The sequence below is a fragment of the Paroedura picta genome, chromosome 1 (assembly GCF_049243985.1).
Source record: "Paroedura picta isolate Pp20150507F chromosome 1, Ppicta_v3.0, whole genome shotgun sequence".
Taxonomy (NCBI): domain Eukaryota; kingdom Metazoa; phylum Chordata; class Lepidosauria; order Squamata; family Gekkonidae; genus Paroedura; species Paroedura picta.
The window spans coordinates 44,269,735-44,296,932 of NC_135369.1; the positions used below are offsets into that span (position 1 = coordinate 44,269,735).

At 43.6% G+C, this 27,198-nt stretch overlaps 1 protein-coding gene across 3 annotated transcripts in view; it reads right to left on the reverse strand.

The window, feature by feature from the left end:
- Positions 1–27,198, reverse strand: part of ANAPC1 (anaphase promoting complex subunit 1) — a 76,003-nt gene that overhangs the window by 18,539 nt on the left and 30,266 nt on the right. For all 3 annotated transcript variants that reach the window (XM_077336006.1, XM_077335997.1, XM_077335988.1), the window contains exons 19-38: positions 26,837–27,102; positions 26,168–26,259; positions 24,407–24,555; positions 23,109–23,187; positions 22,982–23,018; positions 21,572–21,642; positions 20,909–21,087; positions 20,498–20,724; positions 18,815–18,933; positions 18,181–18,452; positions 17,159–17,393; positions 15,914–16,005; positions 15,405–15,539; positions 14,685–14,767; positions 13,782–13,860; positions 12,323–12,397; positions 8,556–8,632; positions 5,830–5,920; positions 4,790–4,843; positions 3,202–3,395 (exon numbers count right to left, since the gene is read on the reverse strand). In XM_077336006.1, coding sequence (XP_077192121.1) covers positions 3,202–3,395; positions 4,790–4,843; positions 5,830–5,920; positions 8,556–8,632; positions 12,323–12,397; positions 13,782–13,860; positions 14,685–14,767; positions 15,405–15,539; positions 15,914–16,005; positions 17,159–17,393; positions 18,181–18,452; positions 18,815–18,933; positions 20,498–20,724; positions 20,909–21,087; positions 21,572–21,642; positions 22,982–23,018; positions 23,109–23,187; positions 24,407–24,555; positions 26,168–26,259; positions 26,837–27,102 — 2,606 coding nt within the window. The remainder of the gene's footprint in view (positions 1–3,201; positions 3,396–4,789; positions 4,844–5,829; positions 5,921–8,555; positions 8,633–12,322; positions 12,398–13,781; positions 13,861–14,684; positions 14,768–15,404; positions 15,540–15,913; positions 16,006–17,158; positions 17,394–18,180; positions 18,453–18,814; positions 18,934–20,497; positions 20,725–20,908; positions 21,088–21,571; positions 21,643–22,981; positions 23,019–23,108; positions 23,188–24,406; positions 24,556–26,167; positions 26,260–26,836; positions 27,103–27,198) is intronic.

Sequence of the window (27,198 nt, forward strand, 5' to 3'; positions counted from 1 at the left end):
TTTTTATTGGTGTATTGTTATAGGGCCAAAGCTCATATTGATCTGTAGAAAATGTAAAGCTCTCAACTTATACCTGTCAGGATGGCTCTTAGAATGGGTCAAGTATAAATGGTTTGTAGATGTATCTGTATTAAGGATAAGGAGAAATTATGAAATCCTTTTGTAATTTTTTTTCTTTGTACATCTTTAAGGCAAAGCCCTACTTTCCTCTCCCTTTATCAGGGTATTGATACAGGGCCAAAACTCATACTGTGCTATAAGAAATGTTTAATGTTAAGCATCTAACTCAAACCTAGAAATATCTGCTAGGATAGCTCTTAGATTGTATCAAGCAGTTAATGTGAGGTCTACGATCTCTCAAGTAAGTTGATTAATAATAACTTTTCTTTTGTATATCTAAACAGGCCTTTTTTTTTTAATGTAGTGGAAATGTGGATGGCTCTTAGACTCATGGCTCTTAGAGTTTTGGGCAAAAGTTTATATCACTGTGGAGTCAATGTGGGGTCATATAATCTCAAATGATGATTATATTTCTATCTTTATGAAAATAAAAAAAATCATTATAAAAAAAAAATGCTGTGCGCTTTTGTAACATAGTCAAGGATTCATGCATACAAATTCTACATCATGGTAAAAACAATTATGTAACAATGACAGAACATAAGGAGCTGCTCAATACAGAATCAGACCTTAATCCATCAAGTCCAGCTCTGTAGCAGGCAAGCAGGGGGTCTTGCCCAGCTCTGTTACCAGGTATCTTGCTAACTGGAGATGCCAGGGAGTGAATCTGGTGCCTTGAGCTCAACCTTTGAGCTACTGTGCCTCCTCCCAGGCAAAATATATTTATGCAAATATTGTTAATTAACTTTATGCCTTCAGTCCTCTCCTATCTCCTCATTTCTCAGCCAAAAATAATTTTAAATTCTTTTATGTGCATAGGTCATGGGGAAAGAATTATTTATGCAAACCATACTGATGCAAATCGGTATTGTTTGCATAATTCATTCTCCTCCCATGATCTGTATAAATAAGGAACTTATAATTTCTTTCTTTTTTTTTTTTGCTGATAACTGAAGGAACACAAGGAGAGAACAGCTTAAAAATTGGAAGAACATGGCCTCTAGGGAGAGCAAGAAAAGGAGTGTCACACCACTCGTGGAGCAAAACTCAAGAAACAATTGGTGCAGTTAGAGAATTAATTTTAATTCATAGTAAGATCCCTACTCATTTATCATACACTTCAACAGGGAGAGTGGAAGTACCGTAAGTACAAGAATAAATAAAAACCTTAAAAGTGTTAATTAAAACACATACATTAAAAACAGAAAGAAAAAAGCATACAAAGCAAAAAGCAGCAAAGCAAATAATAATGGGCTTTGGAAATTCTTTCACAAATGCAGCACAGAAGAACTGTGTACATCCAGACATAATCAAGAAAAAGTTTTATAAAACAGTAATGATACAGGCGTACTATAAATCAGTGGTCCCCAACCTTTATTAGGCTGGGGATCGGCAGGGCATCGGGCCGCGCCCGCGGGGACCGCACCCGCGCGGGCCACGCCCACGCTTCTGGCCGCGCCCGCGCATCGAGCCGCACCCGGCCGCGCCCGCGAGCCGCGCCCGCGGGTCGGGCCGCGCCCGGAAGCCACGCCCGCGGAACGGGCCGCGCCCGCGAGCCGCGCCCGCGGATCGGGCCGCACCCGCGGGCCGCGCGGGCACGGCCTGCACGGGCGCAGCCCGGCCCTGATTCCCTCTCCCCGCCCTCCCGCAGTAAGTAGCTTCCCGGGCCGCAAGCTTGCGACCTGGGAAGTTTTTTACTGCGGAGGAGGGGGCGGGGAGAGGGAGCTGCGGCCCGGCGCCATGGCCTTCGCGGCCCGGCGCCAGGCCGCGGCCCGCAGGTTGGGGACCACTGCTATAAATGACCTGTAAAATAGGACAGCCTGGACACTTTCCACTGCAGTAATGTTTGAGCAAAAAGAGTGAATTAAGATTAATTCTCCCACTGCCCTGTCTGTCTCTGATGTTTTGCTCTTCTTGCCATGGGTGTCTACCAGAGCAGTAAACACAGCAGAAAATGTGGAACCGTGCAGCACAAGGAGGCTCCATTTCCAACTCGATTTCTGCCCAGCCCCTACACCAGGGGTAGTCAAACTGCGGCCTTCCAGATGTCCATGGACTACAATTCCCATGAGCCCCTGCCAGCATTTGCTGGCAGGGGCTCATAAGAATTGTAGTCCATGGACATCTGGAGGGGCACAGTTTGACTACCCCTGCCCTACACTGTCACTTGACATTTTGCAAGACATCTACCTGTGTTTTCTCCTGAGCCATAAGACGGGAAATATTGCTACTGAAAGTGATGGAAATTGACCTTCTCACAAAGAGGACTCTCCAAATAACAATTTATATTATTGCACAGCCAATTTATCTATCTGGTACATTTTTATCCAGTCCTTCCTCCAAGAAACTCATTTCTTTTTTTATTATATTTGTATACCACCCTCCCCTGAGGCTCAGTACAGTTCACATGGAACATAAAGAACAATATACTGAACTTGGTTTTTGTGTCAAATAATACAAGAATGGTAATGATAATAACAACAGAAGATATCAGTTTAAACAGGATAATAATCAAACAGGTACATGGTTCAGTTTAGATACATAGATTCCTGGGAGGAAGGTTCAGGGGCCCAGCAAGTGTTGCTGTTTCTGGTCAACCTCAAGCAAATGCCTGGTGGAAGAGCTCCCTTTTGCAGGCCGTGGGGAACTGTTTTAGCTCTGTTAGGGGTTAGTTCTTTGAGGGCAACTGATTCGCCCTCCATGACCCAGGTTTCTGTCATGCATGCCAGGTCCGCTCTATGCTCTGCAAAATAGGTTTGCACAGTAGAGGCTTTGTTGTTTATTGACCTGGCATTGCACACCATCAGTGTCAGAGGTGGGTTGATCACCTTTGCCTCCACCCTAGGGTCCTGAGGGATGGGACAGAGGTTGAGAGAGGCCTGGGTGCAACTGAATCTCCGGCCACTTGTCTTGTCCCATCTCCTCCCACAGCTGTCTCCACCAAGCAAAGTCACCAAGCAAAGTCAGTAGGGATTTGAACCTTGGGCTCCTAATCCTAGTCCAGCCATCTTCCCACTACAGCACTCTCCTTAGTCATTAGAGCAGTCTTTTACATTGAACAAACTTAAAATAATAGGTTACCTTCCTCCTCCCAAAAAAAGGAGTCCAAGAGCCATATGGTGAGCCATGTGGAATCCATAGTTCATCTCCCCACCAGTCTTTTTATGCATAAAACGACAGAGTTGGAGAACCTTCAGATTTCCAGATCCCGCCATCACCATTGCCAAAGAGAGCAGCACCACACTCAGACAAGTTTCCAGGTTATAATGACCTGCCTTAAATAGATATTATTAACATTTGTCAGTTTCATTTTTATACCTTTTAAAACAAGCTTATCCTTAGGGACCAGTTTTAACATATGCCAAGGACTTTGGCATCATAGAAATCACCCCATATTTTCCTTATGGTCACTCAATGAGAGTCCCAAATGAACATTTCTATACATAGAAGAGGTACTAGATGACTAAGAGACTGGTGTATCAACTGGCCATCTCTGTAAAAGTCTATATCTTTCAGTAGATCCCTCCGAAGTTCTGAGAGATGGTATTTCCAAAAAGAATTCTAAGACTTTAAAAGAAAAGTTAAAAACTTAAGAAAACTTTCAAGGATTGATTACAGGGATAATTAACTTTAAACTAATACTTTTTCCCCTCACATGCACACTACACACCATGCAGAATTTCCCTCGAAACCCAGCTCCCATCATCCCTTCTTCTATGCACAGAGATGTACACTAATGCAACAGCCATGCATATGCATTGCTGTCCACAAACCAAATTGTGTCCTGTTATATTTTATAGACAGAAAGACAAAATGATAGTTTTCATTCACACTGTGCTTCCAACAGGTTCCCAAATCTAACTAGGCAAATGACTCTGCTGCAACAAAGTAGTATTCATTTTTGCATTCATAACAATTAGTGAACATTTTTTTTTACTTTTTTCTTCATTAATATATTAACTTTCTCCCCAGTGGGGACCCAAACTGGCTGACAATATTCTCTTCTCCTCTATTTTATCCTCACAACAACTCTGTTGATGCTGAGAGTGAATGATTGCTTCCAAGTTCACCTAGTAAACTTTCATGGCAATGTGAGGCTTTGACCCAGGGTCTCCCAGATTTTAGTCCAACACTCTAACCCGAGGTGGTCAAACTGCAGCCCTCCAGATGTCCATGGACTATAATGCTGGCAGGTGCTCATGGGAATTGTAGTCCATGGACATCTGGAGGGCTGCAATTTGACTACCCCTGCTCTAACCACTATTCCACACTTGTTTATGGGGCTATTCAGCAATGCTATTTTCAAGGTTTCCATCTAGTAAAAGGATGAAAAATCTAGCTGACTACAAAATGCTCTTACAACTCATACAATTCAGCAATATTGACACATGGGCTTCAAGGCTTCTAGATATGGGTCTCATGCATAATGCCCCAAAGGCTACTGCTTGCAGAAGAATCGACATCCACCAGCCCCAGTAATAGAAACAAACAAACAGGAGTTCTGATTCAATGGTCCACAAGCACAACAGAAAGCAGATATCTGGAGTAAACTTAGTACAAGCACCCCACCCTACCTTCCAAACAACTAATTGGGCTGCTGGTCACAATAAAATTTCAACCCAACAGTATCATTAAATCAAGTTCTAAGAGTAAACTTATTGGCACTTACTATGGAAGCTGTAGCAGAGGACAAGCACTTCATGAAATCTTTTGCAAATGTGTACTAGAAAGAGGAATTCAAAATATAAGACATGGTAAGAAGGCAGACAAGAAGACTACACTATGTACCAGCCAGCGACTCAGTCTGGAGCTGTGCACATGCAAAATATGCACCCTACTACTTTGAAACAGTAGTAAACTGTAAACATTTGCATCTTTATTTCATAGATTTGTAAAGGTATAAGATGCTGAAAACCACCCAGCCCTGAAGCAGAAACCACTAAACATTTGATGTGAGAATAAGAAGCAGGACCTCCTCCATTACAGCCCCAGAACTTCTCTCTTCAAACAGGCCAGCAATGGGTTCACATTACAAGTACTCAATAAACTTACAAGTATTCCGGTAACCAGTTAAAACTGTTGCTCGCTTATTTTAACAAAGAACTGAAAATAAAACCTAAATATTCATTTCCTATAAATTATAGCAAGGATGATATGAGTTAATGAACCTTGAGCATCGTTCTCTATATTGCACTTTTTTAACTTCAAGGAGATCAGGGCAGGATAAATAGTTCTCTCCTGTCCCATTTTATCTTTAGATTGTTAAGCACATTAGGCTGAGAGAATAAGCAGACCCAAGTCACTGTGGCCGATTCTGCACGGGTGGAAAAGGCTGGGGTTGCATCTGTACAGACATGGGGCTAATACCCTTTCCCACATGATGTCACCGCCATTCTGCCACCCTCCAGGGCCTGCCATAGACTGGGCCCTCATTTGCCCACAGCTAAGGGAATGCAAGAGAATCCTCATTCCCTTTGCCCGATGCAGGGGACCAATGACCCAAGTAAGCCATACCATGTAAAAGAACTGACCTGGAGAAAACTACCTTTTCAGCTTTAACAATACACTGACGTTGTAATTTCATAGATAAACCTACAGTCATGGAGACTGGAAACTCAGTTAAACAGACAGAAAACTGGGATTCTCTGAGAAACAACCCTGGGTCTTCAGGTTAGCCAACCATGTGTGACCCGCTACCAATCCACTTACCAAGCAATTAAAGGCAGCCAGGTTTTCTGAACCAGCAAACCGAAAACCCAACGACAAACAGGCTCCAGCAGTGATGTAGACATGAGCCTGCCTAGAAAGAAATACCTGGCATGAAAGAATTACAAAGACCAAAAAAAACACCAAAGGCAATTTTGATTTTTCCTTCAATTACAGAATAAGAGGGGAAAGCAATCTGCAGTAGTTTGAGTTCCTTCTGCAACAGACTAGTTGCATTCTTCTAAAAGGCCCCAGAGGAGACATCAGATGAATAAGTCAACCAGCCAAAAACTGCCCGCTGAAAGTCTCAGTCACTGAAAATGCTGCTGATACTAAATCCAGAAAAAAGCAGGCAAGTGGCCACAATAATCATATTGACTTTATTTTTTAAAAAAGTGTGTTAAGATCAGTGGATCAAAATTTGCTTAGGATCCCTGGGCCAAAGGAGGTAAAATAGGACTCAACCAGGGCCAGGGCCAGGGCCTTTTTTGCTTTCACCCCAGCTTGGTAGCACACTCTGCCAAAAGAAATCAGGGCCCTGCAAGACTTTAACCAGTTCTATGACAGAGCTGTTCCACCAGGCATATGGCCGGGGCCCGGAAAGATCAGCAGGAAGTGCTGGCCCTGCTGCCAAGCACCGAGGAAGACTGCTCCGGAAACTATTGCCCCCCCCCCCCCATTTGACTGTTAACTTGTTTGGGGAAAATGGAGATTATTCTTATTAGATTAGGTTTTATGTTTTTACTGTTTGTATATTATTGTGCTGCTACCTGCCCTGAGCTTCACGGGAAGATCAGGATGAAAAATAAAGTTTATTTATTTAAAAGATGGAAATGCAGGGGAGGGAATTATTAGGAAATTGCTGGGAACCTGCCTTTTCCCCCTTCCCTGTATTTAAAGCAGCTAGGAGGAGGGGAATTTCTTACCGGAGAGATGACACATGTACGGGAAATGTTTATGATCTCCTTTCCCAGAGCCACAATTGATAGATCCCTAAGATCCATATAATTCATACACTCATGTTTTTGAAACTAAAAACATGCCTGGGGATCTATCGATTTTCTTAACACATGTATTTGAGCTGTAAAAACAGCCATGTAATTGTATGAGTCACATGTGGTTTGGAACTCAGTTAATGTGGTTATTAGGGTTGTGTGCGGTGGCGTCCGAATAGACCATTTCAGGCCAATGCAGCCAGTACTGTGCTGCGGGGGGGGGGGGGAGGTGTGGGTGCGTAACTCGGCGCACACACGTCAGGCCCACACCTCACCTCCCCCCCACAGCGTGACACTGGCTGAGTCAGCCTGGAACGGCCAATTCGGACACCACCATGCACAACCCTAGTGCAGTGATCTCCAGCCCCCAGTCCAGAGACCGGTACTGGTCCGTAGATCAGTTGGTACTGGGCTGCGGCTCCTCCTCATTCTCCTTCCCGGCTGCTGCCTCAGAGGCTACCCTACTACTCTGCCTCTGGCTCACCTTTGGTGCTCTCCAGCGGCCGCCATGGCTGGGGCTCCCCCTCGGTGTGGCACTGGCAGCACCCCCCAGCAAGCAGTGGGAAGTCAGGGACACCGGTGGGAAAGCAAGTGGAGCAGGGGCTCAGGTGGTGGTGGCGATGTCCCTCGGCAAAAGACTACCCCACCCCTGGGCCTCAGTAAAATTGTCAAGCATTGACCGGTCCCTGGTGATAAAAAGGTTGGGGACCACTGCCCTAGTGGTTATAATATTCTGTTTAATGCAATTTATGCTGTACTGTCCCTTGAAGAACTCATGATAGACATGATTCTCTCTTCCCTAATTTAACCAGACAACAACCCTGTTAGGTAGGCAAGTTGGGAGAGCAGACTGGCCCAACATCACCTAGTAAGCTTCATGGCAGAGCAGAGATTTGGATCCTGGGTCTCCCTGATGCCTGCCTGACACTCTTAGCTGCTACTCTCTCTATTGGCCAGCATAACATTGAGGGTGGTGGTGGAGGAGTCTATTGCTTACATCATACTGCTAGTCCTTTGTATATTCTGCCATTTATGCTGATTATATATTGGTTTATTTTTACTGTGTCTACTGAATACAGTAAGCTAGCCGGGGGGGAGAGGGAGTCTCACACTGAAGGTTGGTCAAAATCCCTTACTCATCACATTCTGATTACCTTCCAAAAGTTATCCACAAAACAGAAGGAAATGCTATCTGGTTTTGAGGCTACTTCTTAGCTTATTGAAGTCAGTTTGTTCCATTAATGGCAAATGTATCATCCAATTATATTGGCAGTGTGAAAGGTGCTGCAGAATAGCCACTGACCATATTGCAATGGTAAAGTCAGAAGCCCTGGCCTAAGAGGGAAAACTCCACATTGACCGTTTATGCACTGGGAACTTCACTGCCCCAGCTCCTGTGCAGGAGCACAAATCAGGGGCGGATGAGGTACACCAGGCCAAATGCTCCCTCGTGTGGGTGCAGGAAGAGGTGGGGCAACCTGCCACAACTAAAACTCCAGCCTGCAGCCCAGCATGAAACCTCCAGTGCATAAACAGTCATTGAATCCCAGATGTTCATCTGTATAACAAAAAGTTCCTGCTGCACAAGTCTCCCTTCATTGTCCACCAATAAATTCTGGGTGCTACTTAGCAGCCTAGGAGAGAGCCAACCAATGAATGTAGCATATTTGGCAGCCTTATGATTGTCTTTGACCACATCTGCCTAAAGAACAAAGAAAGTGGGCAACAACTTACGCTAGCGTCTCCAGGTTCAGATCTTCTGAGGAAGGCATTTCAGTTGCATGAAGGGATACACTATTCTCCCTTACAATCTGCAAGAAATATTGAGAGAAAAGCCAAGACAGAACTGTTCAGTCTCAGTCTCAAATTCACAACACCTCCAGTCTTAACAAACCAAATACAATTCCTTTTATTACACTGATGTCTGAAGTCTTTCTTCTAACATCTTCTTAGCATACCAAGAGGCTGAAACTTTTAAGTCTGGACCAAGCTGCAACTCTGGATCCTCCCTCCTATCCTATGATTTGTTGTTGTTACATGTTTGCATTTATATTTTAGCTTGGATTTGTTTTAATGATGTGCTTTTGTTTGCTTCTAACGGTTAAGATATATTTTTGTTTATTATATGTTAGCTGCCCTAGGAGCCCTGATGAAGGCAGGGTGTAAATTCTGTAAACAAATTTTTACACTTGGTGTAGTGGTTAGGAGTGCGGACTTCTAATCTGGCATGCCGGGTTCAATTCTGCACTCCCCCACATGCAGCCAGCTGGGTGACTGATAAAGCTGTTCTGGCCGAGCAGTAATATCAGTGCTCTCTCAGCCTCACCCACCTCACAGGGTGTCTGTTGTGGGAAGAGGAAAGGGAAGGCGACTGTAAGCCGCTTTGAGCCTCCTTTGGGTTGAGAAAAGCGGCATATAGGAACCAACTCTTCTTCTTCAAATAAAATTAACCATGTCTATAAACCCATGGTAATAATTAGATTGCAGTACTCTTTAGTTGGAAAACTCAACAATGGCCACAGGATTGGAAAAGGTCAGTTTACATTCCAATCCCAAAGAAGGGCAATGCCAAAGAATGTTCAAACTACCGCACCATTGCACTAATTTCTCATGCTAGCAAAGTTATGCTCAAAATCCTACAAGCTAGGCTCCAGCAATATGTGGACCGAGAACTTCCAGAAGTACAAGCAGGATTTCGAAGAGGCAGAGGAACTAGAGATCAAATTGCCAACATACGCTGGATCATGGAGAAAGCTAGGGAGTACCAGAAGAACGTCTACTTCTGCTTCATTGACTATGCTAAAGCCTTTGATTGTGTGGAGCACAACAAATTGTGGCAAGTTCTTAAAGAGATGGGAATACCAGAGCATCTTATTTGTCTCTTGAGAAATTTATATGCAGGTCAAGAAGCAACAGTGAGAACTGAACATGGAATCACTGACTGGTTCAAAATTGAGAAAGGAGTTCGGCAAGGCTGTATACTGTCGCCTTGCCTATTTAACTTGTATGCAGAGCACATCATGAGAAATGCGGGATTAGAGGAGTCACAAATTGGGATCAAGATTGCAGGGAGAAATATCAGCAACCTCAGATATGCAGATGATACCACTCTAATGGCAGAAAGTGAAGAGGAACTAAAGAGCCTGTTGATGCGGGTGAAGGAGGAGAGTGCGAAAGTTGGCTTGAAACTCAACATCAAGAAAACAAAGATCATGGCATCCGGCCCTCTCAATTCCTGGCAAATAGAAGGGGAAGAAATGGAGATAGTGACAGATTTTATTTTCCTGGGCTCCAAGATCACTGCAGATGGGGACTGCAGCAAAGAAATTAAAAGACGCTTGCTCCTGGGGAGGAAAGCTATGGCAAATCTAGACAGCATCCTAAAAAGCAGAGACATCACCCTGCCAACAAAAGTGCGTTTAGTCAAGGCTATGGTCTTCCCAGTTGCAATGTATGGCTGCGAAAGTTGGACCATAAGGAAGGCCGAGCGTCAAAGAATTGAGGCTTTTGAACTCTGGTGCTGGAGAAGACTCTTGCGAGTCCCTTGGACTGCAAGGCAAACAAACCGGTCAGTCCTAGAGGAGATCAGCCCTAACTGCTCTTTAGAAGGCCAGATCCTGAAGATGAAACTCAAATATTTTGGCCACCTCATGAGAAGGAAGGACTCCCTGGAGAAGAGCCTAATGCTGGGAGCGATCGAGGGCAAAAGAAGAAGGGGACGACAGAGAATGAGGTGGCTGGATGGAGTCACTGAAGCAGTAGGTGCAAACTTAAATGGACTCCGGGGAATGGTAGAGGACAGGAAGGCCTGGAGGATCATTGTCCATGGGGTCGCGATGGGTTGGACACGACTTCGCACATAACAACAACTCTTTAGTTGAGGCTTGTAAATACCACATTTCCTTTGCAACTCAAAATATATTATTCCATTATTAATGTATCCCAGAAGTTTTTGATATCTTAGGAACTCTTTAATATGTCAATGGAAAAGGAATTAAAATTGCAGTAGTTCCTGATGTATGTACTCAGAAGTCAATCCAACCATATAAGTCAGAGCAGGTAGGAGTGGCAACATTTATTTATTTATTTATTTAGATTTTTATACTGCCCTTCCCTATGGCTCTGGGCGGTTTACATAAAACATTTTGGAACATTTACATAAACCATGGACTTAGAAGGGTGTAACTATTTAAGAGGGCACTATTATGTTTACGTGAATTAATACATAATTCAACTACACTTTACTGTCTCCGGGGTTTTGAACTTTTTATTTCAACTGTATGTCAGGAAACAGAAGAACTGGAAAACATAAGCAGCTTTACAGGAGCTTTGCTTAATGGAAGCATCAACCAGACTCCCTAAGCAAAACTTATGCCCATATTTTCAAGTTGATCCCCACAAGTCCTAATTTCCTCAGAGCATTCTCTTGAGATGGAGAAGGAAATAAGGGAGACAATTAGAATAACAGAATCATAGAGCTGGAAGGTACCTCAAGAGTCATCTAGTACAACCCCCTGCATAATGCAGGAACTCACAACTAACTGCCTTCCCAAAGTAACCCCAATTCTATGCCCAAGTGACCCCCCCCCCCCAAAAAAAAACCCTCTAGAATTCAGCCTGGGAATTCACGTACCATCCCAGTCGTGATCATCAATTCCCTGAGTATGCAAGGAAGGGTCACAAGAGACAAACACTGGCACATCCCTTCCTGCCCAACCACTCACAATCTGCCTAAGTTCATAAACCCAGATAAAGTGATATTGGGCAACTTCAGCCAACCTCACATTAACTTAAAAACAACAAAAAAAGACTGGACTTGTCTGAGGGAAGCTGAAAGGGAGCCTCAAAAGAGTTAAATCCCTAGAGCAAGGTTGGAATTCATTTAAAACCACACAAGCTGAATCTGAGATAAAATGCATTGCCCCAGTTGGGAAAGGGGCTGACAACTGTGTAGAAAGGGCCAAATGCTCCTCCTGGGTGGGATGGTCCTATTTAAGGAGCAAAAGGGATGAAAGTATGTGCACTCCCCCTCCCCATGTGTCTTTCCCAGCTTCCTTTCCTGCAGCCCATTTCTCCAGGCTTTCTTATCCCAACACTGGAAGTCCACAGGGCCAAGGTGAAAGTGTAGGGAGGAAGGGGAGAGAGAGCCACGTGGCTTTAAAACAGACCCTTCATCTCCATGCAACAGTCAGTTTCTATGTGATCATGACAGATCCATATTCAACACGCACACACACAGGTCTGCTGCAGTCACATCTCGTTTGGCTGCAAGAGTAATGGTGGATTCTTGCTCCACGCAGAATGAGTGAGGTCTGACAGGTCAGGACAGCATCCCATAGGATCTAGAATCTTCCCAACTCAGGCTCCTCTGGAAGACTTGAGGCACCATAGCAGACACACAGGGGACCTTCAGCTGGCAACAGTGACATGGGGAGGACAACATGAACACACACACTGCTGCTGATTCAGCATAACAAGCTCAGGAAATACATGCTACTTACTTGAGGCACATTGCTGTCAATCCACTTGGAACTGGGCAATATGTCATCCCACAAAATCAAGCATCGAGCCAGTGTCTTTGAATAAAACAAACAAAATCAGAACGGCAATATTGGCAACAAGTTCAGAAAGGATGAAACACTAGAGAAATTAAGATGCACTACACAGGAATTTAACAGACACTGCCATTTTAAATTTAGACCTGAAAAATGCTTTGAATTCTTGCATTCTTCATGAGAAGAATTTAAATTCTTATTCTAAACATATTGTTTCACTTCGCACACCTCCATCAATTTGCTGATCTTAGTTATTTATGTTCTACTGGGCTGATTACAAGCCATTGGTCAGCAGTAGATTTTTCCCTTGCCATTTCTGAAGCTTGATTCCGGGTTGCAGGACCCTCATGAAGTTCGTGCACCACAATGAGAAAGGAAACTAAGATGACACTGCCCTTCCTGTGACTTCCATCAACACAGCTTCACTGACAAAAGAAGAAGGAGGCAGTAAATTCATCATCTTGCCTCTACTCACTCCAGCCAAGAAGAAGAGTTGGTTCTTATGTGCTGCTTTTCTCTACCCAAAGGAGGCTCAAAGTGGCTTACAATCACCTTCCCTTTCCTCTCCCCATAACAGACACCCTGTGAGGTGGGTGAGGCTGAGAGAGCCCCGATATCACTGCTCGGTCAGAACAGCTTTATCAGCGCCATAGCAAGCCCAAGGCCACCCAGCTGGTTGCAGGTAGAGGAGCAGGAAATCAAAACAAGCTTGCCATATTAATCAAAGCAGGAAATCAAACCAAGCTGCCACTCCTAATCACTCCACCACTCTCCTACCCACCACACTGTGTAGCTATTACTCCAAATGTATCTCAAAGCTCTGGGAATCAAGTTCCAGAAATGGTTGTCAGCAGAGGGGAAGGGGGAAGAATAGAGAAAAACAAATGCATTTTGCAACCATTGCCACTGGAGAATAAGCATGCTTATGTGCTCTAAATGGACTGTGTTTAGTCAGGTTAGTTGCAGGTGTTTTCCATTTGAGTTTGAGATACCTATGATCCTGCTTCAGTGTGCCATGTGCCAAAGTTAGAAACTATGTTTTTCACAAGATGCTTTAGTCTGGGTAGGAAAGCAAGTTGCTTTCTTTCCTTAAATTCCTTAAAGAACATATTGTGCAGTTTGGCTCTAAGTTCACCAGAAAATCAGAGGCTACCTGGCTCAGCAGGAAGGCAAAGAATAAGTGGGGGGGGGGGATTGTAACAGGTATAACAGGCCCTGAGCTGTGTGAGGATATACTGCTTGTGGCTAGAAGCAAGCTCTGCAGACAAAAAGGGTTTAGAATGAAGCATGTAAACGTAACTCATGGGAATTATTTTAAAATAGATAGATATAAGGCTGTCCGGGTCTTTCCATTTCGAGCAACTTGCACCGCAACTGAAGAACAAAACCAAAATATAAACCATACCCGTAATAAAAGAAATTCTGGTTTCACAAAGTCCAATAAATACATTGTGTCTGGAGCACGAAGCCAATCAGCAATGGACCTAAGAAAATACAAGAGCGAGTCCAGTTAATGAATTGCAACGGCTTGTTTATGGCAGCATGAGTATTTGCTACAGCAAAGCATTTCTGATTGGGGAATCTGCTTTTACTTGTAGATGTCCCTTTTTCATCTTCTGCAAAGGCACAATCATTTCCCACTTTCGCAGGTCATGGCAGAACTGCAGCAGCCAGGGCTTACTTGTGCTCACAACTTCCCTCCATTTACTGAGTGGCATGATTCCCCAGAAAGCACGTGAGCCCTAGCTTTATGCATCCGTTATGTTCTGCTAATGTGTTAACAAAAATACAACAGAGGCCCGAGGCGTTGTTTTGAAAATATCACAAAGGCACTACTCCAGAGTTAGCAGCTCTACCAACTCCAATAGTAGTTATCTCTCAAGGGAAGTAAAATTGGAATCTATGTGGGAGGGGAATGCAAAGGCTCACAAGGAATTCCCAACCCTTGAACCATGGTTAAATCTCAGGAATATGATATCTGTAGCAGACCACTTTAGAAGAGTACAACTAATGTGAGATAACAGTTTTATTTCAAGTACGAAACACAGAAACAAATAGGCAGTAAATGTAAGAAACTGTTTTAAAATCAGCTCTAATTACGTTTTCTTATGGATGAGATTTGTTTCACCTGCAGAGCTTAAATGGCTGGCTGGGGACCCACACGCTATATGATGCGGCCTTGTCTTCCTTCTCTTCTACAAGAAGCTTTGGGCAACAGCTGTTATAGCACGCTACCAACTAGATTATTTGCCTCAGAAGGTGCTGGAAGATAGGTGGAGGACCCTATTCCAAATGCAAAACCCAGTACCTGTTGTTGGTCTTTAAGTAGATCATTGCGAGCGCCAGAGTTGCACCTGGACAAGTCACATCCACATTTATGGTATCTCCTTCCTGTCAACATAGGAGCACACATTTCAACAGGTTCAGGCTTTACTACCTGCGGGTATTGCATGTTTCTTGTTCAGACTAGGCTTACACTGTGTAGCAATTGGGATGAGAAGCCTGTTCTAGTAGTATTATACAAGCACTTTTGAAAGTTAGCAGGTCTGAATTGGAGGCTGGGAGACCCCCTGAGGGCCTCAGATCCCCGGCCTGCGTGAGATTCACCTGGCCTCGACCAGGGCCTTTTCAGCCCTGGCCCCTGCCCAGTGGAATGAGCTCCCAGAAGAGCTATGGGCCCTGCAGGGACTAATGCAGTTCCACAGGGACTGTAAGATGGAGCCTCTTCCACCAGGCTTTTGGTTGAGGCCAGGTGGAGAGAGGGGACATCATGGGCCCCTCATCCTCAATTATTCTCCTAAATCCTCATCTGGGTAAGCATTTCTCTTCCAATGGATATTGGCAGCTGGGGTGAGTGTGTGGTTTTTATAATGTATGTATGTATGCTTGTATATGTAGCTCAGAGTTTGATAAGAAGAAATAATATCCTATTCTTCACCAAACAATACACAAGCAGTAGCACATAAAGGATCTTATTTCCCTCTACTTTTCACAAATATTTTTAGGAAACAAAAATCAAAATGATCACCTTAATTTGGTAACTCGGAGACTTGTGTTTCTCACGATGCATTCCTGCTTGAAAACGCCTGTGACCTCCTACCATGTACTGGTAAAGCTGCTCAGGTACATTCAGGTCTGACATGCCTATCAAGTTGCTGCCATGCTGGTGGAAGGACAAAAAACAAAGGATTAAACAATTTATTCATAATTTGCAAAAAATACTCATGGACTGAATACAGACTAAATTTTCAGTTAACAAGTAGTGCTTCTGTCCATGGAACAGAATGTTCCTGCCCCCCTCTCCCCAAAACGCTGCTCCAGGGGAAAAGGGAACCTTCAGGAGCAGCAACAGGGACCAACTGAGGATCTGCAGCAGGAAAGAGGAATTTCCTGAAAAGTACCTTATTGCTTCTACTAGTGGAAAACCCAGTCCCCTGAACCGAATGTGGTCTCAGCCAAGCCTATGTATTCATTGCTGTCCACCTGGCAAACAATCTGATATCACACAAATGGTAACAAAAGGAGAACTGCACTTACCCCTAGACAAACCATGCCCAAAGCTAAGCCCGCAGCTAGTGAATAGGATTCTCTATCAGTGCAATACTCCATTTCTGGTCCTGGGGGACGCCCTTAGTTTTAAAAAATAAAAAGAGAGAGAGAGAGAAGTGTAACAGAAAGCTAATCAACAAAAGCAGGAAGCAAACATTAAATGTGACACCCACAACTAACAGAGACATTGATTCAAACTATTTCACCAAGATTTTTAGCTGTTGACAAGTCGAATAAACATTTTATCTCCCTTTCTACTTTCATGTTGAGATCTCTATTGACAGCCATCTTGTGATGGTGGCCAACACATTCCTGGCACCTTTAAGGTTTTTCCAGTGTCTGATGTGCATAAAGCCCTTGGAGGAACCACAAACTGACTGACTTTGTGGACCAAACTATGGCAAGTATCCTATGGTCCACTTTCACTAGTGTAGAAGTTTTAATTTTAATTGACTTTTTAAAAAGTTCTGGTATGATGGGATGGATCCATCCAATTCTCCAAGAAGCCTTCCACTAACCGCAGCGCCTCCTATGGAAAAACAATTTAAATTGGAAGAAGGCATTAAACTTTGCTTAATGAAATAGTAGGAACCATCCCACCATTGCACATGGGGAAAAGCACTGTATTCTAAGAGCTGTTTAGCACTATCAGTAGAATGTTGGTCCAATTGTCACCAATAATTAATTTAATAACACAATTAAAGAATAATATTTCAAAGGAGATCATGGCAAGTGCTCATAACTGTATAATGACTGTGTCATATCCACAGGACGCAAGCCATAAAATATATTTGGTTAAGGCTGGAATCCTATGCACATTTACTGAGAGTTATGAGGAACCAACAGAAATTAAGATAGGACAGAAAGCAGGAGAACTAATCCAAACCCCAAATTCATGAGGTAGGTCGGTGAGAGGAGACTAGGAAAACAGGGGAAAATTAAGGAAAGCCAGAAAAAAGAGGGGAGGGGAAAGGAGGGAAGAATAGAGAAATAGACAGGAGGGGAGCAGGGGGGGTGAATTCACAGCAGCAGACCTTGTTTAACTGAAAATAGGTGCTGAAGCTACGAGGGAAGTACCACTTGTGAAGACATGCTGGAGGTAGAGCAAACTGTTGCCTCTTAAGCTTATGAAATTTGGTCACCTCTGCACTACAATAAGTTATTCATAGCAAACATGTTTAAAACAGAAAAAAAAAGATGCACCCTGATGGGTTTTCTTTTCTAGCTTGTTACCTATTTCTGATAGCAGAACTTCCGCTGTGTGTCTGTGAGCTGTTCCTTGATACACCAAGCCTATCCCTATTACAGCTGCCACTTGCACATTATGAGGGACATCCAGTTCGGTGGAAGTTGGCGGCAACAGAGCAGGTATGTGGATGCTGAGCAGACGAGTGATTGACATGTCCATCGTGCCGAGCTTGGCAGCAGAAACCCCAAGCAACAACCCAATACTTGTCATCTCGTGCCCCTGATACCAGAAACAAAAGGCAGTGATAGGAAGCCCTGGATAGGAACATTTAAGAGATACAGTCCAAACTAAAAAGTATTAGAGAATTTTAGAATGCACTTTAAATATATAGAAGCCGATATACAGTCTTAAACTTTTAATCAGTAGGTCAATCCACTAAAGTTTCGTTAATTCATCAATAAAGACAGATTGTAATTAGTATGGTGCATAATTAAGGGTTTGTTTATTTATTTATTTATGTATGTATGTATTTATTTATTTATTTATTTAAGGTGATTTTGTTTCTGGCACCTTACAGTATTAGGGATGAGAAGAAAGGAAGCTCCTAACTTTGATTAGCATATACAATTTTATATGTCTGTCGTTCCTTCAACAGGGTACCCTTGCTGAAATTCTGGCAAAATCTATATACCTAACAGGGATTAGGGATGGGCATGAACTGGCCCATGAACTAAAATTTGTGACAGGTTTTGGTTGGTTTGCAAATCGCAAAGTGAAGTTCATGGCACAACCTTTCCATGAACTTTCAAACTGTTTGTTGACCAAACTTATAAGCAATGGGGGTGGGGTGGCCCTCCCTCCAACTGATGTTTACATGTGGGGAAACCATTCCTTCATTTTTAAAAAACTGTTCCCCATAGTTGCTGTGCAACTGCACAAAAACCAGATTTAATTCATTAAAAAACCAAACCTGTTGTTTGGCTCTCTGTCAACATGGAGAAGGTAATATAAACAACGGCATAAAGAAAATCATCCTCCACCTCTTAAATGTAAATGAAGACCTCACCTTTGTCAAATAGTCATGGATGTTGAGTGTGGCAAGCTTTGTGAGGTGACCATTCAAGCCCAGTGCCATAAGGAAGCCTGCATATTCATTGGCTAGCTCTGCATTTTTGGGTTTGTTGTAGACAATCCATGCAGAGTCTATTTGGGAAGCTGGTGCTATCTTTAGCCCAGCGGCAACACCATTGTGAAAGTTTGCCCAACAAGCCATGTTAGGAGGCACATCTATGTTCCCACTATTAAGATCCACTGTAGTATTCCGAGGAGGAGCCCGGCCTGTGTAGGAGATGAAATAATTAGGTTTAAAAAAGCAGAACCAGAAAAATGATGAAGGAATGTCTTCTTTATGTAGCTTCTTTATGTAGTTTTTTATTCCAAAAACACAGCCAATGTTTGCAAGATCAGCTTAATACACCTTTTTGGGACTCATTTTAATTGTGACTTACAAATTCTCAAATCCTGCCCTCCCCTCTCTGTTCTACCATTACAGTCCTCAGTCTGCCCACCCCAGAAGAAAGTCACTGGCTTCAACAGAGCTGCTCTAGAAGAGGCCATTTGAGGTCTTCTGCTGCTGTTGAATGTCAGTGCATTTTTCTGCAGTAAATCTGGTCTTCTTGTTTCTTGTGGCAAGCACTCACCTGTCAGGTTCAGCTTGGGAATGGGCAATGGCTCTGTTGGAACTGGGTGATAGGAGAACAAAGTGAACATTCCTCTCCCCAGGGGCAGTGCCATAGTCCGCTGGCACAGCTGCAGCAGCCTGTTGGAGGAAATTAAATGAACTGTGCTGTAATGATTTTTTGAATAGTCCTGGACTGATTACAATAAACAAATAAAACTTGCTCAGTGGTTGTCAATGGTATTTCACCAAATGGGAGGAAGATGCGCAGCAGTGGGCCACAGGGCTCGGTACTGAGTCCGGCATTTTTCAACATTTTATCAATGATCTGGATGAAGGGGGTGGAGGGACTCCTCATTAAAAGCCCCAGAAGATAGAGTTCAAGAAGACCTGAACATGCTGGAAAACTGGCAAATGAGAACAAGATGCACTTTAAAAAGGCTAAGAACACAGCTCTACATCTAGGTCACAAAAATGAGATGCATGCATGTTGGATAGCACTTCTGGGAAGCAGTGTGTGCAATGGAGATCTTGGGGTACTTGCAGACTGTAAGTTAAATATGAGCAGACAGTGTGATGTGGAGGTATAAAAGGTGAATGCAGTCTTGGGCTGTATCAACAGAGACAAGACATTATAGTCCCATTGTATACCACACTGGAGTATTTGGAGTTGGCCATATCTGGAGTATTGTGTGCAATTCTGGAGGCCTCACTTGAAAGGGGATGCAGACAAAACTGAAAAGGTGCAGAAGAGAGCAACAAGAATGATCCAGGGAAAGCCTGAAGGACTTGGGAATGTTTAGCCTGAAGAAGAGGAGTTTGAGAGGAGACATGATTGCTCTCTAAGTATTAGAGCAGGGCAGGAAGGGTAGGGCATAGTTCCTGTTGGCAGCAGGGGCTAAGATCCACAGTAATGTGTTTAAACTATGTGTAGAACAGTACTGGCTAGATATTGGGGGAGGGGGGATTCATAGATTAGTTCAGCAGTGAAACAGGCTGCCTAAGGAAGTGGTGAGCTCCCCCTCACTGACAGTCTTTAAGCAGCAGCTGGACAGATATTTATCTTGGATACTTTAGACTGCTCCTGAATAGAGTAGAGGTCGGACTAGATGGCTTGTATGGTCCCGTCCAACTCTATGATTCTAGAATCAATTGCAATTTTAAAAATATGTATGGGGTGAAGAGTTGGCAGCCCCACAAGCTCTTGTCCCTGTGCCTTTTCTAGTGCTGAAACAGACATGGGAGACTATTTCTGCACCTGAAACAGTGTATGTGTGTGTGTGTGGGGGGGGGGGGGGGACGACTCCTGGTGCCACCACAAGCTCTATCCAGATCAGGACTTTCAACAATTTTAAAAACTACAACTGCTTCTAAAATGGCACTGGCAGTTTTGGGAAGAACCTGCGGCCATTGTCACATTTAGTTTAGCTTTATGTCACAACTCTTCTTTGTGTTGCTTGTGTAAGGCAAGACATTTTGGGTCTTGTGGCCATTTCCTGCATTGTGCAGGGGGTTGGACTAGATGGCCCTTGAGTCCCTTTCAACTCTATGATTCTATGATTTAAGAAGGTACCTCATTATTGCTACTACCTCTGCCCATCCTAGCCCCCTTAGGAGCTCCCAGCATTCAAAAGGGCTGCTAGAGAGGCTGGAGGCCATAGTATGACATTGATAAAACAAGCTGCTGGGAACACAGAGGATCTACCTGTTTTCTTTTTCTTCTATGTATTCGTGGTCGCTGACTTCTGGCATCTGAACAACGTTGACACGGACAGGATGGGCACTCTGGAGAAGCCTGCGGACCTCTTGCACTCTCAAATCTTCGCTCCAGATTAGTGACATCACTTCCTGGTTCATATCATTCATGCCATCATCCTCCTCCTCCGAATCTGCTGTGGAGGGCACATCTGAGGACAGCACCTGGGTGTCAGACTTCAGGAGAGAAGGAAGGGGGAAGGTTGAAAAGTGACAACAGCAAATTTAAATGCAGAATCACTTAACAAATACATGAACACAGGTGCTGTCATGAACCATGTGTGCTAGTTTACGTCATTTTATTTTTGCATGAATTGTGAGGGTAAACCACTTCTAGAGAGTTATACGATGCGATACTTACAGCTTTGCACTTTGGCAGGTTCCCTTCGCGAGCCTGCTTGGACAGATCTTGACGGCCAATCAGGAGACATACGGCTTCCGGCCAGTCGGAGGCAGGCTGCTGCCGGCAGTGATATATGGCATCTCTGATGGGAAGAGCAACTCCAAAAGGCAAAGACTCCAAGTCCCTTAAGGTGAACCCTAGCATTAGAAATGGTGCAATCAGTAGAATTATTTCACATCCAAATTTCTATCATTCCAGCTAATGGCTGTGAATACGATTACTGTCAGCGGTCACAAAAACGGAACAGGGAATATTCTCCATGGGCCTACTGAAGCACAAGCACAAGAACCTGCAGCAGAATCCCAAGCTGGAACCAACAAACAGATGGGAGGGGTTGGGCCAGAATACAGCATTGCTTCCCATGGAGTTCACTCACATTTCTTTGCCTGTGACCATACATACGGTTGCGAGGGGAGGAGGGGAATGAAACACGAAAACAGAAAAACTCTGTTTCACCACCAACAATAGTGAAATATGTACAAAACACAAGCAGAAACCCCCCTTTTCTTAACTTTCCTTAATACTTGAGAGGCGGGTCGGACTACCATCCATCTCTGAGAAACCACAGCTAGGGGGGTCTGTTTTAGCATACAGTACACCCCCATCCCAAGATCTCCTTACCTACATTCGTCATCCAGACAACTAGCTTTTCAGCAAGGCTGGAGGTAGATGCACTGTGCCTTGAACTGCATCTGCACCGCAACAAACAAGCAAATGAAAAGTAACCCACGTTATCCCTTCTGTTTTACAATTTCTGAGCAACAAGTTCATGAGGAACGCTATACACCGAAGTGTCAGAGTTCCTTACAATTTACACTAGCTGGTCAGGACAGCAGAGGAGGGGAAGGTCAGGTATTGACAAACAGCCTGCAGGGTTAAGTACTATTTGTTTATTCATATATTTATTCATATCCTATGTTCCCCACAAATAGGGACCCAAAGAAGCTTATCATTCTTCCCTCCTCATTTTTATCCTCCTGTGAGGTGAGGCATAGAGTAACTGGCCCAAAGCCATTCTGAGAGCTTCCATGGCAAAGCAGGGATTCAAATCCAGGTCTCCCAGATGCTAGGGTGACTATACTGCCTCTCCAATGACAGCCAAGAGCAAGGATGATGATGCCAGAACAGCCAACTCTGGGCTTGTTCACCAGCTGCTGAAGAAGGCAGGAAGTAAGTTTCTCCTCCTCCCATCTGTGCTGCTCTTTGGATGACACAGCAGTGGCTTTCCTTAGTCCCTATTTCACTCAGCAAGAGTGGTTGTGACCATACACAGAGCTCTTTCCATACTAAGTAGGAACAGCTGGTAATTGGAGGAAAAACTCCTAAATGAGCAGCTGTGGCTGATTAAAGCATTTCTGACAATGAAAGGGAGCTTCCTCAAATCCCCATCACCCCCCTGCCCCCTGAAATGCTGCTCCTGGAAGATGGAGAACGCCAGGAACACTATGGAGGGATGGGAGGCAGACAAAAATCACCCCTTCACACTCCACCAGTGGATATCCTCCACAGATATTGCCGGCATGTAATTTCCAAGGAGGCTTGAGTCCTGGCACCTCCCACTATCAGAGAGGAGGGTAGCAACGGCAAGTATGTATGTGCAGACCAGAAAATATTAAGAAGATGATCCTTTATCTCAGTGTTGTATTCAGTTCTGCCTCTCTTCCAAGTAACACTTTGAAAACCTTGCTGTTTATTTTACAGAGCAAGAAGGAGGAAACGGCAGCCACAAGGATTTGGGAGCTCTGGGGAAGATGTTATCAGTGGAGTCACTCTGTCAGTGAACACTGGAGTAATGCCTCTGCAGTTGGAACAATAATGTTATTTCCCTGCCCCCCCCCCGTGTCCATAGTAGCCCAAAATGCTTCCTCAAATCCATTTGGGGTGGGGGGGAGGAGAACCTGAAAGATGAGAGAGTTCTCCAGGCCTTGGATCTAGATCTGCTGTATACTCACATTCTGGGAACATGTGTGTGGGGGATTGCAAAATACCAATAACAAAAGAACTTCCAAATGACACTTTGCAGTAACTTACCCATATTCTTCTTGTTCAATTTGCTGTTTCCGCTGCCCTAAAAACAGAATGGCAGAGAGGAAGAGAGAATGGGTTCTCATGTTTACTTGAGAAGGCAAGCAAGCAGCAAATTTCAAAGTTATGTTACCTGAAGTTATCTTTGTCAAGTAGTTTGATGCTTCATTAGATACAGCTCTTTCATCACCAAATATGTATAGGACAACACTCTGCTCATAAAAAAGGAACCTGGTGTTAGCATCTCTACATAATAAAAGGGAACCCACAAATTCATTTTGGCTGAAGAGGGAAAGCAACCTTGATTTTAAAATTAGTGGGGGCATTCTGGTGGGGGCATTTTCATGATACACTTTTTAAATGAGGGTCTACAAAACCAGCAGAAGCCACACTGACAGGAGCCTGTGCTGAAGCTTTAGCCAGGGAGATTCTGAGTGCTAACTCTAACAGATGCCCTTTGCTAGAGATAATCTGGAACACTGTACTGGCGAGGGGAAGCATGAAGAGGCAGAACAATTTCTGTTATTTTATTTCTTTGACTACAATTGTGTTCCTAGTGTTTTATTAATAAACTTAACTTGTAATTCAAATGAATTCTGTGTTGGGGTGGGGGGTTCTACCTAAGTTTACCTGAGCCCATATTCTTTCCCTGGTCCTCTCAGCTGCATTACTTCAGAAATGTCTACAAAACTTATCAGAGTGAGAGGCTGGAAACAGTTACTTGGTATCCCAAATGAATCTCTACCACCATAAAACCTACTTCAGATTAGGAGATGGTGGCAACTATTGATTCTGTGTGTATTGATTTAGATGGATTTATTTATTTATAGTAGATTTATATCCCGCCCCTCCCGAAAATATCTGCTCAGGGCGGCTTACAGATAAAATGGGGAACAACCCCATAAAACCACAAAACAATAAAAATAGTCCCATCAACCCCACTATTTAAAATTAACAATTTAACAACACAGTTAAACAACAAAAAGATGGCAGTGTAAAATTCCCCCCAAAACCCCATCAACTTCCCAGCTCCCACATTTAAAGCTCAGTGGGAAAGCTGAGGTACTTGGACACCCATGAGACCTCATTTCTGAGAGCTAGTTTGGTGTATTGGTTAGCCTCTCATCTGGAGAATGGGGTTTAATTCCCCACTCCTCCATATGCAGCCAGCTGGGTGACCTTGGGTCAGTCACAGTTCTCTCAGAGCTCTCTCAGCCCATCTATCTTACAGGGTATCTGTTATGGGGAGAACTGAAGCCACCCTGAGACTTCTCTCAATAGTTTAAAAAAAACCATCTCTTCTCCTTTTTCTTCATTTTACAAGCAACTCCCTCACATGCTGAGGTAAGGACTCTCCAAAGGACCCCAGGATATCATTTCATTTAAGCACAGGAAGAACCAAATGTCTTTTGCAGATGTAGTCGTACATACCAATACTAGTAACTTGCTCCTTTCACAGATTCCTGGTAAGTAAGGATAAGGCGGTACGTGTTCTCCCTTCAGGCATGAGCTTAGCCACTGAAAGATACTCGGAGGCTCGGCAGAAAAAAATGAAGGATGGTGCATGAAACCTGTTTGGGCTTAATCATATTAAACGTCTGTAATAGATATCATACTACAATATTAAAGTTGCTTCAGCAACCATAAAAACATATAGAATGCACATTATTTAGCCACTCTAGGTCTGTTGGTGTAGAACTTTCCTCCTACACAGAGGCAATATCTTGCAGTCTGCAGCCACAGCCAGGTCTGCATGTTCACGAAGTACTTCAAGTATGAACCGGGTGGTATTCATATACAGTCAGCAGAAAACTTCTCTGTTGTGATAAAAACTTGCTGATGCCATTATGAGAACCTGTTTGTTCACATGCTATATCAATAGTTGAATACAGAGGCCTCCAGTTCAATATTTTATTTATTCCTATAGAAGATAGGTGTAGTTTGTGAAAGCAGAACATGAAGGGCCGAGAGTCCATGATAAAGAATGTGCTGTGCAAGGAGAAATCACTCGATTCAATCCCTAGCATCTCCACTAACTAAATTTCTTGTAGCAATGATGGGAAAGATTCAAGAGCTGGTGCAGGCAGAACAGACAAGGTGGGCAAAGTAATGTCATGCTGCACAAGGTCATCTGGGGAAGGACCATAGTAGGAACCCTCATTGGCAGAGGAGCCCCCTGGTGGAGCTTACATGCAGATCTTCCTGGCAGCTGCCATGATTTTGGGGAACTCCTTCCCTCATGAGATGAGTCTGCCACCCACATGCAGGCCAGTTAACAAGATGTTTGTTTTGCAAAGCCTTTTAAAAATAATTCCTGTCCTAGTTTTAAGCTGTGGATCGATTGCTATTGTCTTTTAATCTCTTGCCTTTATGGTGTCACGACTGAAACTGTATTGTGCCAAATGTGAGCTGCTTTATGCAGTTCCTGAACTAGAAAAGTAAAGTACAAATAACAGGTAACAGGTGAATCCATGGGTCTACCTCGGTCTAAGGCAGTTTCATTTAAGTTAACAAAAATGTGGCCCTTTTTATCTACCAAAAAACACAGTTCATGTCGGAAGAAAAGAGCAACACCAAGCATACTTGGAAAAAAGGAGAGAGAAAAAACTATTAGGGGGCAAAAGCTGTTTCCAAAGAAATCCAATGCACTGTGTTCAGCATCACCAGTCTGAAAACAGAGATCCCTTTAAAGCAGGGGTAGTCAAACTACGGCCCTCCAGATGTCCATGGACTACAATTCCCATGAGACCCTGCCAGCATTCGCTGGCAGGGTCTCATGGGAATTGTAGTCCATGGACATCTGGAGGGCTGCAGTCTGACTACCCCTGCTTTAAAGGATAATAGAGGGCTATAATGACCACTAGGCACTTGTGAACTGCAAGAAATTAAAACAAATCAGTGGTATTGATATGTGGCTGCATTAAGGCCCTTGATATTGTGCTCACTGTATTACATGATGGATGCAGTGAACAAGTGATTTTTAATTTGCCAGTCTGTGAGTGCTTATTTTGAGCCACTGCATCCAAATCCACTAGTCAGACTAGCCTGCTGGGTATGGTATAGAAAGCTCCCCAAACTCACTGAGAGAGGAATTATTCACACAAAGCCAAAGTTGGGACCTGGTGGCATCATTTGAAGCACTTTGAATAATTCTGATCATAAACTGATTTGAAAAATGTCCTTGAAACTTACCTGGATCAATTATGCAAGTCTGCCTGGAAGTCTTTACAAGCACTGGGTAGTCCCGGCAGTAATAATCGAGATAGGCTTCTAGCTTTAAATCCCTAGAAAAGAGGAAGCATGTGAAAGATGAAACCTGAAAACCAGTAGAACAATCTTTAGGCTGTTAAGGGTATGACCAAAGTGAAGAAGCATTGAGCCAATTTCTACCCTTCCAATTCAATTCAATTGCTGTGGGAAAGGGGAAGCCATCCAAGCCACTGGTACCCAGACAGCTCACCACACAGTAAGAGTTGCCACAGCTGAGCTAGCTGATGACAGCCTGAGACAGAAGACCTAAACAATATTCCTGTGCTGATAAACAGATAATGAATTAAACCACTGTTATTGGTGTCACCCCATAATAGTACATCTAAACTGCCACCAGTGTTGTCACATATTCATGCCATGATGTTATGTTCTGAATCTGTACTCTGTCCATGACACTGTTATATGATATTTGCTGTGAAGAATATATCCTGTTTTACAGTTGCTTGTGCTAGCTTTGCTTGACCAGAGTCTCAGGGGCAGCCGGGTGGTGTAAATTATGTTGTTATGTTCCATATATGTCTCTTTAGGGCCTCTTGTCTTGCTAACCTCCAAACAACACAAGCAGCTTGATTTTTTTCTGAGATGACATACCGTGCCAGTTGAACCAGCAGAACAACAAGGGAACGAATTCCTTCACCCATCAAGCAATTCAGCTTGAGTTCCTCATAGATGAGATGAAGCACACAGAAGATAGTTGGGATATGGGGGAAGAGAAGTGTAGAGGAATCCAGGCTGTGGCTGGGTGAAAGATTGTCCTTTGGGAATTTTATTTCCAGTGGATCCAACTGCAGAGCTTTAGCCAAAGGGTGAGACTCAACATTTTTATGATAATCTGAATTTAGTAGATATTCCCAATCCTAAAAAACAAAAGTTTTTAATTACCATATATCCTGAATTGTTTGTACTACTTTGTCACTGAAGAAAAAGAAACTTCAAACCAGTGAATTAAAAAG